The sequence below is a fragment of the Cotesia typhae genome, unplaced genomic scaffold (assembly GCF_013202065.1).
Source record: "Cotesia typhae breed Kobodo isofemale line unplaced genomic scaffold, CoteBio_Ctyphae contig_48, whole genome shotgun sequence".
NCBI classification, from domain to species: Eukaryota; Metazoa; Arthropoda; class Insecta; order Hymenoptera; family Braconidae; genus Cotesia; species Cotesia typhae.
The window spans coordinates 11,099,756-11,114,479 of NW_027423756.1; the positions used below are offsets into that span (position 1 = coordinate 11,099,756).

General features: G+C 32.5%; 2 protein-coding genes and 1 long non-coding RNA gene across 9 annotated transcripts in view; 2 read left to right on the forward strand and 1 right to left on the reverse strand.

The window, feature by feature from the left end:
• Positions 1-1,632: 1,632 nt before the first annotated feature.
• LOC141530272 (uncharacterized) lies at positions 1,633-2,789 on the forward strand. Its single transcript, XR_012479732.1, has 2 exons — positions 1,633-1,859; positions 2,041-2,789. It is a non-coding gene; the product is annotated as an uncharacterized LOC141530272 (long non-coding RNA).
• A 5,356-nt stretch (positions 2,790-8,145) lies between these two features.
• LOC141529710 (carbonic anhydrase 6-like) lies at positions 8,146-9,753 on the forward strand. Its single transcript, XM_074246386.1, has 4 exons — positions 8,146-8,538; positions 8,617-8,719; positions 8,813-9,043; positions 9,123-9,753. Exons 2-4 carry the CDS (start codon positions 8,624-8,626, stop codon positions 9,225-9,227), a joined length of 432 nt encoding a protein of 143 aa, XP_074102487.1. The 5' UTR covers positions 8,146-8,538; positions 8,617-8,623; the 3' UTR covers positions 9,228-9,753.
• Positions 9,754-14,092: 4,339 nt separating this feature from the next.
• LOC141529740 (uncharacterized) overlaps positions 14,093-14,724 on the reverse strand; it is a 178,111-nt gene continuing 177,479 nt past the window's right edge. For 6 of the 7 annotated variants that reach the window (XR_012479652.1, XR_012479654.1, XR_012479655.1 and 3 more), the window contains 2 exons: positions 14,469-14,670; positions 14,093-14,377 (listed from right to left, as the gene is read on the reverse strand). Coding sequence is in view for 1 of the 7 variants with exons in the window: in XM_074246423.1 (XP_074102524.1) it covers positions 14,612-14,670 (59 nt within the window). In the remaining 6 variants the exon portion in view is untranslated. Of the gene's footprint in view, positions 14,378-14,468; positions 14,671-14,724 lie in introns of those variants that run through there. The other variant, XM_074246423.1, reaches the window with a different exon arrangement.

The following is a 14,724-nucleotide window of genomic DNA, read 5'->3' on the forward strand; positions in this document are numbered from 1 at the left end:
TCTACCGCCTTCCATTTACTTCTCTCGCGTCTTTAAATTTTCACCCGAGAGTGAAGATCATAAATTGACAGGTAGCGTTGTATTCTGCAGGTACCGATTCTTAATTTCAGGAATTTTGTTTATTGCACACAGATGCCTTCTCCGAAGCTGTATAATTTATTTCTAACATGCGAAATATAATTTCAGGTGTGTCATTTATTCTGCCGGAGATCGCGTGGGAAATTCACACTCGTGTGTCACCAACTCTGAGACAATTTACCAGAGACCTGCAGAGCAACAGCAGGTTGTGCAATGGTTTACTGCCGAATTTTCCGAAAAACTTTAAACATATTCTATTCTTTTGAACAAACACACACACTGGGTACCCTTCTGACGTACCGCTGCAAGTGCAGGTTCATGAATTTTTCAAATTTTTTTTTTTTTTATCTTTTAGCTCTCAATATTCTTAAAAAATTTGTCAAGGTCTTAAATTATTATCGCTTAAACTTTCCCAGCAAATAAATATGTACATACATACATATTTATTTAGTTCTTTTTTTTATTCCAAAAAAATTTGCTTTTCTTTCCATGGAAAAAATTCTTGAGCAGTGACGTGTAAAAAAATCGTAAAGATCGGTGAGAAATAAAAACGACTGGAAAATTCCCGGATGGAAAATTTATTGAATGCTTAAGGTGTGTAATTTTTTATTTTGTTACTTCTTCGAATCTCAGCTGAGTGTTTTCGGTAATGAAAAGAGAGTCACAGTTGAGACTGTAAGACATGAAAGCAATTTTCTTATTCGGCGTCTAAATAAAATCGAGGTTGGACCGGTCGGGTGAGAGGAGAGTTGAGTTTGCTGGCATGTCCGCGCCTCTCGGATTCATTAAAACCAAGTTAAACGCCCCTGACGGACGGCTTTACGAGTCGAGCGTGTTCCTCGGCTTAAATTATTACGTTATAACGCCGCCGGCGAGGAAGATCCCGAGATCCTGAGATAGGAATCCTCGGGCGCGAGCCGTCCGCCATCAGACGCAACACTGACTGGCTACTTGCAGCATCACATGTGTGTAGAAGAAATAAGAATAAACTAAGGGCCCCTCCGGTGGACCCGAGCACGCATACCAACCTGTCGCTCTCTTTCAATCTACCAGCGAATGGACATCAGCCCGCTCGACAATCAACCGTCCAAAAAAATCTAAACTCTTTAATTTAACCCGCGAAACTCTCTCCGGCCTTTCTACCCCCTCTATATTATCTTATTTCATATATTACATATTAAATTTACATCTACATCTCCTAAAATCCGTCGGTTTATATGTATCTGTTTGTTTGTTTATTTATTTAGATTTTATTAAGTATCACGTAATCGGGAAGTATTCAATCCATTCCGTAAATATTTAACTGTTTTTTAAATTAACTAAGTGATAATGAAGTTTTTAGTAAGAATAAATTATTAATTATGTAATTCAATCAGTGAGTCATTGCATGAATAGTTAAATGTGATAATTATTTATTATTGGGGTACTGAATTCGTTATCAGTCGACCGTTGCATCACTGATAAACTTTGTAACTACTTAGAAGTTGTTATTTTTATTTATTCCAATAATTTAATTTATTCAATTTCTATTAATTTATTAATTAAAAAATTTCTTTGTTTAATAGTATGTTGACAGTCTTTGTTTTTTTTGTTAGACACGTTTTTGATGTCCACGGCAGTATATAAATCCGCTCGAGATACTTGCAAATTGCCAGTAGACTTTTCTTTCACGTCAAGTCTTATACTTTCGAATAATTTAAAAAGAAAACATGAAGTTAAACTTTGTTTTTGCGTTTGTCGCAGTAGCTATTGTGGTGTTGCCGTTTGCTCAAAAAATTCATGTAACGATTGTATTAAATTAATTTTTTTTTACTCATATTAATATAATTGTAACATACATTCGTTCGAATTTTATTTGTAATTTTTTGTGGGTGTCAATTTTATGAACGGAAAATATTTAACTATAATTTCAATCGTTATATATATATGATTAATTATTTAAACGTTATAACTCTTTTTTAGGGGTTTGATGCCAATTGTTGGAATTTTTTACGCTCTTTATTTTCATCGTCTTGTACAAGTGATGACGATTGCCCTGAAAATTATATTTGTGCACCAACGAATCCAGGAACAACTTATATCCTACTAGTAGATAAGTAAAATTATCAGTTACTACGTTATATACTTGTACGTTACAAAGTATGAAAATAAAATAACACTAAGCTATTAAAAAAATAATATATAAACTCTGTTCCGACTTTGGTAATTTTGTAATTAATACATAATATATATAACTAATGTTTTTTTAATTAATATCAAAAAATTTTTTATAAATATTAATTCTTGACAGTCTCAAACGTAATTTAAAAATGTAAATCCCGCTTCAGATGTGCAAAAATCAAAACACAAAATTGCTCGACGCTGAGAAAAATAAAAACAAAATTGAAGCTTTGAAGTTACCCAAGTCTGTCCAGTTATTGACGTCAGAAAGTAAGTCTTGAGTCGTTTCATCTCCGGTCGACATATTTTAAAGCTAAAGATGCATCTCTATACCCATGAGTCAGCGTGCTCTGGAAAACAGTGTCACAAATAAAAAAAACAAATATAATATGCCAGACTTATATTCTTCTGTATATTCCGAGAAATCTTGACATAAAAGATCATCAATCTCCAATAGACTCTTATAACGTAATATTATCTATTATCTTTCTCATACATCCGTACGTAGATGTCTAATGTATATATAAATAGTCAGTAAATAAATAAATAAATAAAGTTTATATGTGTGTAGAATATAGAGATAAAGGATGTTTTTTGAATTGTTGGTAGAAAATAAAATTTTCAATAACATATCGATTGGAGGAATATAAAAGAGAAAATCAGAAACCTGTGGTTTTATAGTAAGAAAAATAATGACCATGTCGATGGTGTTCTCTTAAAAGCACTTGGGTGTTTAACTATTTTAAACATTACCGAGTTTAAACTCTTTTTATATTTATGTGTGACAAGTAGACTCTCTTGAATTATATAACACCTACGTAAATAGCTTTTACGTTAAACTTGTAACAGGATGTTTACTTGTGTACCAATAGCTTACAATATAAAAATTTATTTACAGTCTATTTTTATGCTCTATATTTTTTATTTAAATTTAAATTCATTATTCTTCTCTTAGCTACTAACATCAATTTTATTTAAATATAATTGTTAACCAAAAAATTTTGAATGCCCAAAAGAGTTCTCAGAATAATATGTACGTATATTCCCACATATTAATGATATTCATTGGAAGAAAATTAATGGAATCAACCCTCAAATAATATATATTGAATATAGAATGGAAAATAATAACTAGAGTTCACTTTCGGGCTCCAGATGAATATTTTATAATTTTAAGTAGAAGATTTCCTGGTAAGTTTATACGTATATATTCATTTATATATATCTCTCATTGGAAATGAAAGACAGTATTGTTATATATATATATATATATATATATATATATATATATATATATATATATATATATATATATATATATATATATATATATATGACAGATCTATGCTATATATATGTGGGAAATGTATCAGTCGAAAATAAGGATAAGATCCCACGACCTCGCGGGTAGCGACGGAGAAAAGAGAGCAGGTGAAGGAGCGATTGGGTTAGAACTCACGTGTTCCATGGGATTTTATGTAGATGATGATGATGATGATGATGATCGCGACGAGGATCAGAAATATACTTTCAGCTATTATCGATCGTGGCAATAACAAAACGTAAGTTAGATATATAACCGGTAGGTCGAAGCATTAAATAAACATGAGGCATCGATACTGTGACCCTGTGACACCGGTTGTTACGTACTACGACACAATGACAATCATATATACATATATATGTGTAAATGTAGCTTTCGATCAGAACTACAGCCATGCTTTTATACGGGCAGAACTGTATATTTAACGTACGATGCTATTCACCTACGCACAATAGATCTCACACTCTTGTCGAACATCTTATATTACGGCAAGGGCTCAGAACTAAGACACCCGGGGTTTCGTCCTGGGAATCATTTTGTTAACCAAATTATCAATTCTGTTAAATTATCATACGACAACTTAGGGGTTCTTTTATAAATTTTATCAGACGATTTTATTTTGCGTTAAGTATTTTTAAAGTCTTTCAAGAGAAAAGCAAAAAATGAAAACCTTTAATTTTCTTTAAGTTGAAACATTTTAGAAAGTTTATTTTAATAATTCTATTAAGTGCAAGATTTATAAAAATGATTTTTAATATTTATTTAGAGTTTTAGTAATAATTTCATACTTGATGAAAATATTGATGTAATAACCAACAATGTTTTACTGAAAATTAGTTTAGATATTTCGAAAGGATATTAGTAATTAAGCGTTATTTCATGGAAGGTTATTCGTGGTTGATAAATGGAATTATGACGATAAGTTGCTTGTTGCATAAGATTTGTGTATTTATAAATAACGGTTCGCAATGATAATAAACTTTATTTAAATAAAACGGCTGTTAAAATTTTCAAGCGGAATAAATTAACGAGAAAAATGATTTTTTCTATATTCAATTTTGTCTTGATATTACGATCTGTGTTATTAATATCTGGAGATGCTAGTAAGAATTGAGTATACTGTTTTTATTTATTTATTTATTAATTTAATACAAACAGTGAACTCAACAGCAAAGCTGCTGAATTTTTAATTATTACTTGATATAATTTTTTATTTAAAAAAAAATTGTACAGATTACAGTTATAGCAATGCCAATGACTGGAAAAATGAATATCCCGAATGTGGTGGTTCGGAGCAATCACCTCTTGATGTCGGGAGCAAATATGATGTTATTGATTAATAACTTTGATATTATAATTTTCGAGTAAAACAATGTTTACTTTTTTTTTTTATTATTATCTATTCACTTAGAAAAAAACTATCGGCTTGATAATGATAATGAAATTTAACTGAAGGTTATATTTTTAATTGCCATGAATAATTATGAAGATGAGTTATCATTGCTGTTTGAACATTAATTTTACATACGTTCTACAAGAAGTTCTGTACAAATTAGCGATTAGTCCTTATATTAACAATTTATCCACTGAAAACTTAAGTCTTCAAATTTTTAAATATTAATATTGAAATAAAAAATGGTTTTTATATTTACCATCGTCTTTATGTCATTATGTGTCTCACTGATAACAGCTGGTAAGAATAAATTGTACTAAGCTCATAATAATTGAATATATATTAAAAAATTTTTTCCAGACTATAGTTACAAAAATGCTTACGAATCGGCAAATGAATTTCCACAATGTGGAGGTTCACTGCAATCGCCTATTGATATTTCCTTCGAATTTGATTCTAAAAATGAAATAATAACATTTGAAAACCAAGAAGATTCTATAGCTGAGAGAATGATTTTGGAGAACGATGGTCACACATGTAAAATTTCAATTTCTGCTTTATTATTTTTTCTATTCTTATTTTTGTTTTTTATAATCATTTTAAATGTTATTAAGTAAAACTATTGTTTCAATGGCCAAACGACCCGGAAAAGTTACCTTACCTTTATGGGGGATAGCCACTGTAAAATTTCGGAAAAAAAATTTTTTTTTTTTTTTCATTAAACTGAAGTTTATATATTCAAAATTATGTATTTCAAATTTTATAGAAAAATTCCGAATAGTTTTCGAGTTATAGTCATTTTTATAAGAGCGCGTCGATTGACCGTTTTACGCGCGGCGCTTCGACGAAAACGTCGCCTGCTCGCTCCGTCTTTGATTCGTACGGGTTGGCGATTGTTTTCCCTCACGATTGTCAACCGTTACAATTATTTGACTTTTAACGTATATTTTTTCTTATTGTTGAGATACTGTACCTCATAGTTTAGTTGTTTTGTATGAATACACACTCGTTCTTTAATTTATTGAGTTTCTTAGTGTACTCGTTATTGTTTACTTACTTATTTTTTTAAATCTTCTGATCTTTTTTTTTTGTTTATTTAACAAAAAAATTTGTTAAATAATGGATCGTAAACAAAGTAAAGTTATTAAAAACGAAAGAAAACTGCCAAACGACAGGAAAAATTTAATCGACCGCTCAACAGATATGAAACTGAAAAAATACTGGCTCTCAACGACGTGATAGTGCTTCCAAGAGGAAATTATCACAAAAATCTGATTGTACAATTGATTCGAGTATTAGCTACAAAATTATAAATTTTTTTCGATATTTAATTTACTAAGTGGCTGTGTATCGTGTAAAAAGTGTGGTGGTGATGTAAACTTTACTGAGACAAGTATTCGAGGATTAGGTTTTAAACTAGTTGTGAATTGCAAAAATGTGATCCAGTTTTGATAAATTCATGTCCACTCATCAAGAATGCGTATGAAATTAATCGCCGTTTCATCTTTGCAATGCGGATAATTGGTATTGGGTTATCTGGAGCTGAAAGATTTTGTGCTTTCATGGATTTACCACGACCAATGTTCCATAGCTTTACGATCGTCTGGTCACACAAATCAGAAATGCAGCTAGAAACTGTTGTGATTTAGTGTTGAAAAAGCTGCTAAAGAAGAAATCCAAGAAACCTGCAAGCATTTAAAATCCAATGACATTCCTGGAATTTCTGTCTCCGGTGACGGTAGTTGGAAGAAAAGAGGGTTTAAATCTTCATTTGGTATATCTTCTCTAATTGGTTACTTCACTGGCAAAATCGTAGATGTAAGTATGAAATCCAGTTATTGTAAGATGTGTGCGCTAATGAGCTCAAAAAAGGAACAGCTGAATACGATCAATTTATGCAAGACCATGCTCTAGACTGTCCAATAAACCATGAAAATTCTTCTGGACAAATGGAGGTAGATGGAATAAAAGAGATGTTTATGCGATCAGAGTTATTACATAACGTTAAGTATGTAAACTATATAGGTGATGGTGACACTAAAACGTATAAAAATATTTGTGATGCTAAACCGTATGGGGACATGGTGAAGATAAAAAAGGAATGTATTAATCACGTGCAAAAACGAATGGGCAGTCGACTAAGGGCTTTGAAGAAGCAACGAACTAACAAGAAGACAAAAACAGGAAAAGAAGAAAATACACAGAAAAGTTTAGGTGGGAAAGGTCGATTAACGGACAAAGCAATTAATGAATTTACAAAGTATTATGGTTTAGCAATCAGACGTCATTCTAATGATGTTGATGAGATGTATAATGCTATTTGGCAAACATTTTATCACAAGTTTTCATCACCCGAAGATCCGCAGCATTTTCTTTGTCCTGAAGGTGCAAATTCGTGGTGTCAATTTCAAAAAGCTGTGGCAACAAATACTTTGGACTCATTAGTTGAAAAACCACCACTTCCTGCAGATATTGCGGAAGCTTTAATACCGATTTATGAAGATCTATCGAATCCAGAGTTATTGGAACGATGTGTCGGTGGGTTTACACAAAATAATAATGAAAGCTTCAATGCATTAGTGTGGCAGCTCGCCCCAAAAACAAATTCTTCTTATTCCCTTATTGTTGAAATAGCTTTATATATTTCAACAATTACATTCAATGATGGGGCTCTAGCAACTCTGAAGATATTAGAGAATCTCGATGTTAAAGTAGGACCAACACTCTACTCATACTGCGCTGAGCGCGACGCTACTCGGGTTAAAGCTGCTGAAAGCCGCATGGAAACGGCCAGTAAAAAATAAAAAAGTCAAGGTCAATACTAAAGATAAGGAGGAAGAACCCTCATATGGCCCAGGACTTGATAGTTTGATGTGAGTATGAATATTTTGTGAAAGACTAGATTTTAAAGTTGCGAGAATCTTCTTAAAACTTTACTCGCGTTTTTCTCAAAACGACTTTTTTCAAACTTTCCGGTACTGTAACTTTCGTAAATATGAACCGATTCTCAATTTTTTTGTTTCCCCGTATTCGTCTACTTAGTGGCTATCGTCGCACGTAGGGGATTTTGAAAATTTTAATTTTAAGATTTTTTAAGGCTGTTTGAGTCAAAAAATGAGGAAAAAGACGAAAAAATTTTCAATATGACGCCATTTTTTCTCAAATCAAAATTTTCAAAATCCCCTACGTGCGACGATAGCGACATTCCTATAGATTAAAATGCCGTTTGGTTTTTTTGTTTCAGATAATCCGTTTTTGAGTTACAGTACCGGCAATGGAGGGGGAAATTTTTTTGGTGCTCTACAAAAATGTTTATAACTTTGTGATAACAAAATATTTTTGAATAAAAATTTAGGAGAATTATCCTCAACATATACTTTATAAAACAAAAAAAACCCGATCCCCAAATTCCTTTATTATCCTAGTAAAAAAAATTCCCGAAAATTGCCTATTTTTTCCAGCGTCACAGTGGCTATCCCCCTTATGGCGGGCCTCTTGATGGCGAATATATAAAACATTCCTACCAATTCCGTTGGGGATCGGACATTAACTATGGAAGCGAACATCGAATTGATAGCAAGAGGTATTATTAAAAAAAAAATAACAACAATTAATTAATATCAGATTATAAAAATTTATTTTATCTGATAATCTTTCATAGTTATGCAATGGAGATGCAAGTAGTTTACTATAACGAAAAATTTGGAAGTTATGAAGAAGCGGAAGGCTCCGAAAATGGACTAGTGTTATATGCTTTATTTTATGTAATGTATCTTCTAAAAATTTTCAAAGTGTACTTTCAATCTGTAAGTCATAGTTTAATTCTTTTAATCATTTAACAAACTTTTAATCAATAGCAATTAGGAGAAGAAGAGTCCGATTTCTTAACAAAAATTATTGAAAAAATACCCGAAGTTTCTGAACCAGGAACTTCAACAGATATCAAGCCATTTAAATTAGCTGATTATTTTGATCAAAATGAATACCACGCTTATATAATTTACCCTGGATCTTTGACACATCCACCATGTACTGAGTCAATCCCTTGGATTATATCTGATAGAGTAATTCAAGTCACAGAGGAACAAGTAAATTTCACTGTTTCAATCATTTTAAATTATGAACATCCGTTGCAATTATAACATTCCCATGAATTTATTCTTGCAGGTAAGAGCATTCCAAAGTTTGAAACTTCTCAATAATGACGACCACAACACTCGGCCTCTGCAACCGATCAATGGTCGAAAAGCTATATTCGCTGTTAAATCATAGTGCGGTTGACTAAACCATTGCATGGAGAAGTGGCGATAATATTATTAATGTTATGAAATTTTTTTTGTTTTTGCATTCCTAATAACTGAATCATCAAACCTAATTAGCGTGATAAGCTGCATCAAAACCAAACAAAATGCAAAACAATATTTTATTAATTCAATTTAATCTTTAATTCGTAAGAAGCACTTAAAAATGAAAAGACACAAGAGTCGTGGTGATCACGCACTGTTCTTCATCTTACACCAATCCGTCCGCATGAACCTTCTCATCTTATTCCAGCGGATGACATCTTTGTACCGTGAACTTCCGACTCCCAGGTTCTTGGTTCTTTTCTCACTACCAACATATTCTTCTCCCTCGTGCATCACCTATCATCCCTACATTTCTTCTTGGTACAGCACATACTGAGTCGAGTCGTTGGTCCCTGGACGATAGATACTCGCTTCAGATAGCGACATCCATTTTTTTTGTTCCCCTGTAGTGTCATCTATAGGCATTATAACTCTATGGGTTGTGGAATTGCTTTTTAAATAGATAGCGAGCAGTCATCTACACACACACACACACACACACACACACACACACACACACACACACACACACACACACACACACACACACACACACACACACACACACACACACACACACACACACACACACACACACACACACACACACACACACACACACACACACACACACACACACACACACACACACACACACACACACACACACACACACACACACACACACACACACACACCAGAAAAGATGAGATGAGATGAGCCGAGCGGGATACATTAAATTAAAAAATGAAATAAGACAAAATGTATATAAAGCGTCCGTCTATTGTGCAAGTGTCCAGATGATTTATGCTAGATGACTTTTTAATAATTCCCGAGACTAATCGAAAAATCATTGGTGACAAATAAAGTTATCTTGCCGGTAACTTTTATTTCTATTTACAACTAAACCCGAAAGTTCAAATGTTTTTGATATTGTTATTATTATTTTTGTATCTATATGTGTATGAATATTAAAGGCTAAAGTATGAAGACAGTATGAGCTGGCGACGTTTATTTGGGCATGTGTGCTCACATGTGTGTAGGAACGATACGAGTGTCGGAGAGAAAAATGAAAAGAATAAGTGAGTGAATGAAAGAAAGGATTGAGTAGTCCAGAGGAGCCCTGGATGTTACTAACAACAAAGAGGGTGTCGCGGCGCAACGATGCCTCGACAATGCCACTCTGATAAACGAGGCGAGATTGTCTGTCTGTTCGTCCTGGTTGCTTGTCTCTTATTCCTTTTACTTTTTTAACTTGTTATATTTTTTTCATTTACTCCAAGCCCTTTATTTTATTTTGTCTACTCTTGAATTTTTTAGGTTACAAAATTACAATCCAATTTAATGAATAATAATAATAAAAATAAAATCAGCTACTTGTAAATATTATAAATTTATTAAATCAATAATCGAACAAAAAATAAATAATGTTGTTTTTTTTTTGTCAATAGACTTTACACCTCTGCACTTAACTCTCGCCGACACATCCGGCGGCCTTGTTTTATTTTCTCAATATTTTTATCGATTTAATATCTCGATGCGCTGCATAAAAAATCCTTAATTGGGCCAGCAGAATTTAATTTTATTTTTTTTTTTCCACCTCGTTTGCTCACTCACTTCCATTCGGGCAGACACTTGTAAATAACGTCTACAATCTCTTGGTCGTGGTCGGATTGACTCTAGTCTTAGCTCGAGCTCGTGTGACTAGTTCCATCATCGAATGACGAAAAAAAAGTTAAATAAAGTAAAGATAAAAAAATAAAACATATCGTAGGTAGGTCTACATATTTTGTTGCGCAAGTGTGTCTTTTTAAAGATTGCTTTTTTATTTAGTTTTTTATCCCTTTCATTTTTATACACATATGCCATTGGATATTTCTAGGAGCGTGTGAATCCATCTCTGGTTACTTACTTAGTTATATACTCTGTGTATACCAGTGTTATGTATTTTACTTTTATTTTATAAGCGTTGGTGTTTTTCAGTGCCTCAATCGCTCAGGAGAAAGGGTTTTAGTTTTGGTCCACGTATTCATTTATATATATATATATATGTATATGTACATATTATATTTTATAGATATATATGAATTTTTTTATTTCATTTAACAAGGGGAACTCGAAGGTCGACTGAGAAAAGGGACACGATTTCAATGGGCGTGACTGTATCAAAGCGTTCGTTATTTGTCGTGATATTTTTTTTTTTTTAATCAAAGTACAATTATAATATAATATAATGAATTAAAAAATGAAATCTCGAAAAATGAGTCTTGTAGGTAACATGGTAGTAAATTCGCGGAGTCACCCGCACCCGCATAAAATCGGATCGGATTGAGAGACTCGGTATTATTTATTTCGTCTCGGGGTCAATGCATTATTCATGCGCGAATCCCTCGTCATTCATCCAAGCACGAATATGGAATTTCCTCGTAAATCCATCGTTCGTTTCGATATTGATAGCCGATGCGGAAATCCTGGTCCAACAGACAGACTAGATTCTACTGATACCGCTACTGCTTTAAACTGTCTTTCTTTCACTCTTACGCTTATATTACTATTATTATTACTTGTATATTAGTTTACTCTCGCGCACTTTGCTATAAATATGCACTCTCGTAATATAACAAGAATCCGCGGGGTGGCTTGTCTGGATTACGCGGAAGCTTTCTGGTTCAGTCTCTGCTATCAGGGCTGAGCTCGTTTCAGTGATTTTATTCGATTCGAAGAAATTCACTCAAATGAGATTTTTGTTGAAAAAAAAAAAAAATAAATATTTAAATTTTATTTTGACGGGTAAAAAAAATATTTTTGACTTTATTGCCGTGGAGAAAAATATTTAATAGAATATTAAAGAGTGGAGGCTGGTAAAAAATTTTAACTTACGATAAAAAAGGACTAGAATGATAATTATAAGAGAATAAAACAAAATTATCGGTTTTAATGTGTAAATAAAAGACAACCGACAACGTGAAATTCGATGTCTTTCTTCACCTCCGATTTACCGAGCGTAATTCCCAAGAGTGTGTTCCAACAGCACCTCAGCCACCACCAATAAACTACACCCAGTGTCGTCTTATTCTCAGCTGCACCGCTGTTTCCGCTTGTTTTTGTCTCGGAGGAGCATTGTCGTCGGATAGGAATTCTCGTAAAATAATTAAGAGAAAGCACAGACCAAGCACCGGCCGGTGATACGCCAAGACAACTAAACAGCAAGCCGCTACCCGCGATGAACCGCCGGTATTTTAGAGCCTCGTAAAAGGGACATTAAAATCTCTTCGTTCTCCACAATAAACTCCTATCCACAACTTTGCCATCGTTCTACCGCTGGATCTATATACTTCGTCTAGTGCTAAGTATTCTTCTCTTCTTTCGTTAATTCAACCCCTTGTTTAATTAAATTACGTACAACTATTGACATAAAAAAACTTGTTATTCTTCTTGATAGTTAATGTTTTGTTTGAATCAAAAGTAAATTTTAATTAACTCGATGATAAAAACAATTAAATTCTTCAAAATTATTTATTTAATATAATTTAAAAAAAAAATTAAAATAAATAATATCGAGCCATATATAAAAATTGTTACGCTACTTGTATGTTACGGTACACTTGACCGTTGTCTTAGGTTATAAAATGCTAATGAAAATGTTAACCCCCAGGTGTAATGAGACTAACGTTCAAGAACCAAGAGCCGTTTATAAATATTCTGAGAATCAAGGAGACACTAGACTGGCAGACATGTATATATGGAATTATAAAATAGAAAGTATTAGTTTATATTAGGAAAGGATTTATACAAACATACATATTAGTAAAGCAGGTATATTAAATGTATGTTTATGTATCAGTGGTATACATAATATAAAAGTTATGAGGCCAAGTGTAAAATGAGGAAATATTTAAACTCGAGTCATGAACACTCAGGGGCTAGTTAATTATGTATACACAGATATAAATGATTGTTCACGCTTTTTCTACTCAGTCTGTTCTGTTATATTGGTAATAACACTAATAACACACTCGCGTGCTGCTACACATTATTTTATGTGTTATTATTTATATAAATATATATATATATATATATGGGTGTATTGATGCTAATGTCTACGTATATGAAACATCGAACTCGGAGTAAAACATTAAAATGAGATGATAATTACCTCGATTCATCTGACTGTTGTTTTTTGAAGAGGCTTATTACTATTAAACTCAAGATTTTTCTTGCATTTATTAGTAATTTGTCATTACGGATTATAACACGTTTGTTTTATTAATAACCGGTAAATCGTTTAGTTTTACTATACTTTTTATCTCCGTTTTTAAAAATCCATGATCGTAAAACTAATTAGATGAATTTCAAGCATAAAATTATCATTATTTAACGATGAGATATTACGAAAAGGTCAGGATGGAGTAACTTCTCTCTTTCACTAGTCCAATCAATAAAAGATAAAACTGTCGCCTAAGTATTTAATCGGCCAGACATTGGTTTTTAATTTTTCTTGCTAAATTCCATGTAAATATCCTCACCGTCGTCTATATAGTATACATTGTAGCTTAGAGGTGTCTAGCATAATACACACACATATAAAATAATTTTGCGCCAGACGAAATGGTTTTATTTATCGCAACACAGTCGAATTAAAATGAGAGTCCTTCATCGGGGTCGCGAGAGGTCACTAGGAGCTATGACCGCCGACAAATGAAATATTAGGATAATATTACTCTATGGTTTCTGGATATAAAAAAAAAAAAAAAAAAAACACTGACTAGACTTTAACATATATTCCATATTACGGATGTACATTTATTTATCGCTTTTTATGTAATAATATTATCCACTAATATAATGCGGATGAGAATATTTCTGTGTCGAATTTGGCGAAAAAAAAAAGTACTAAAATAAATAAATAAAAAAGTACACCCTGGATTTCGAGACATCGAACTTTGTGGTGAAAACGAGTTTTGGTGACACCGAAAAAGGTGCTTTCTCCCACTTTGCCAATTCTTTGGTGGTCTCATCGAACTCTTTTCAATGTACCAAATTCTACGTTTATTTTTTTACTATTTTGCTTCCTATCTATTTTTTCAAAATTTTAATATGAAATTTCAAATTAATAAAAACATTTAAAAAAAATTGAATTATTATTAATAAGAAAAAAAATATTTACAGACGATGCATAGAGTCGAATAAAATTTTATTTTTCATTTGAATCCTCAGTTTATCTCAAATAAATTTTATTTGCCATTCTCTTGTTGCGTTTGGGCTTCTGTTTGTTGTCCCTCGATCAGTGAGTATAAGTTCCAGTAGGTTTTATCTCACATCAAGCATTGTCGCTTGCCGTGGCCGGCTGACAGGCTCGCGTATGTAACCTGAAAGTAAGAGTACAAGTTTGAGCAAGAGCACATTACACACGAGATATAGGT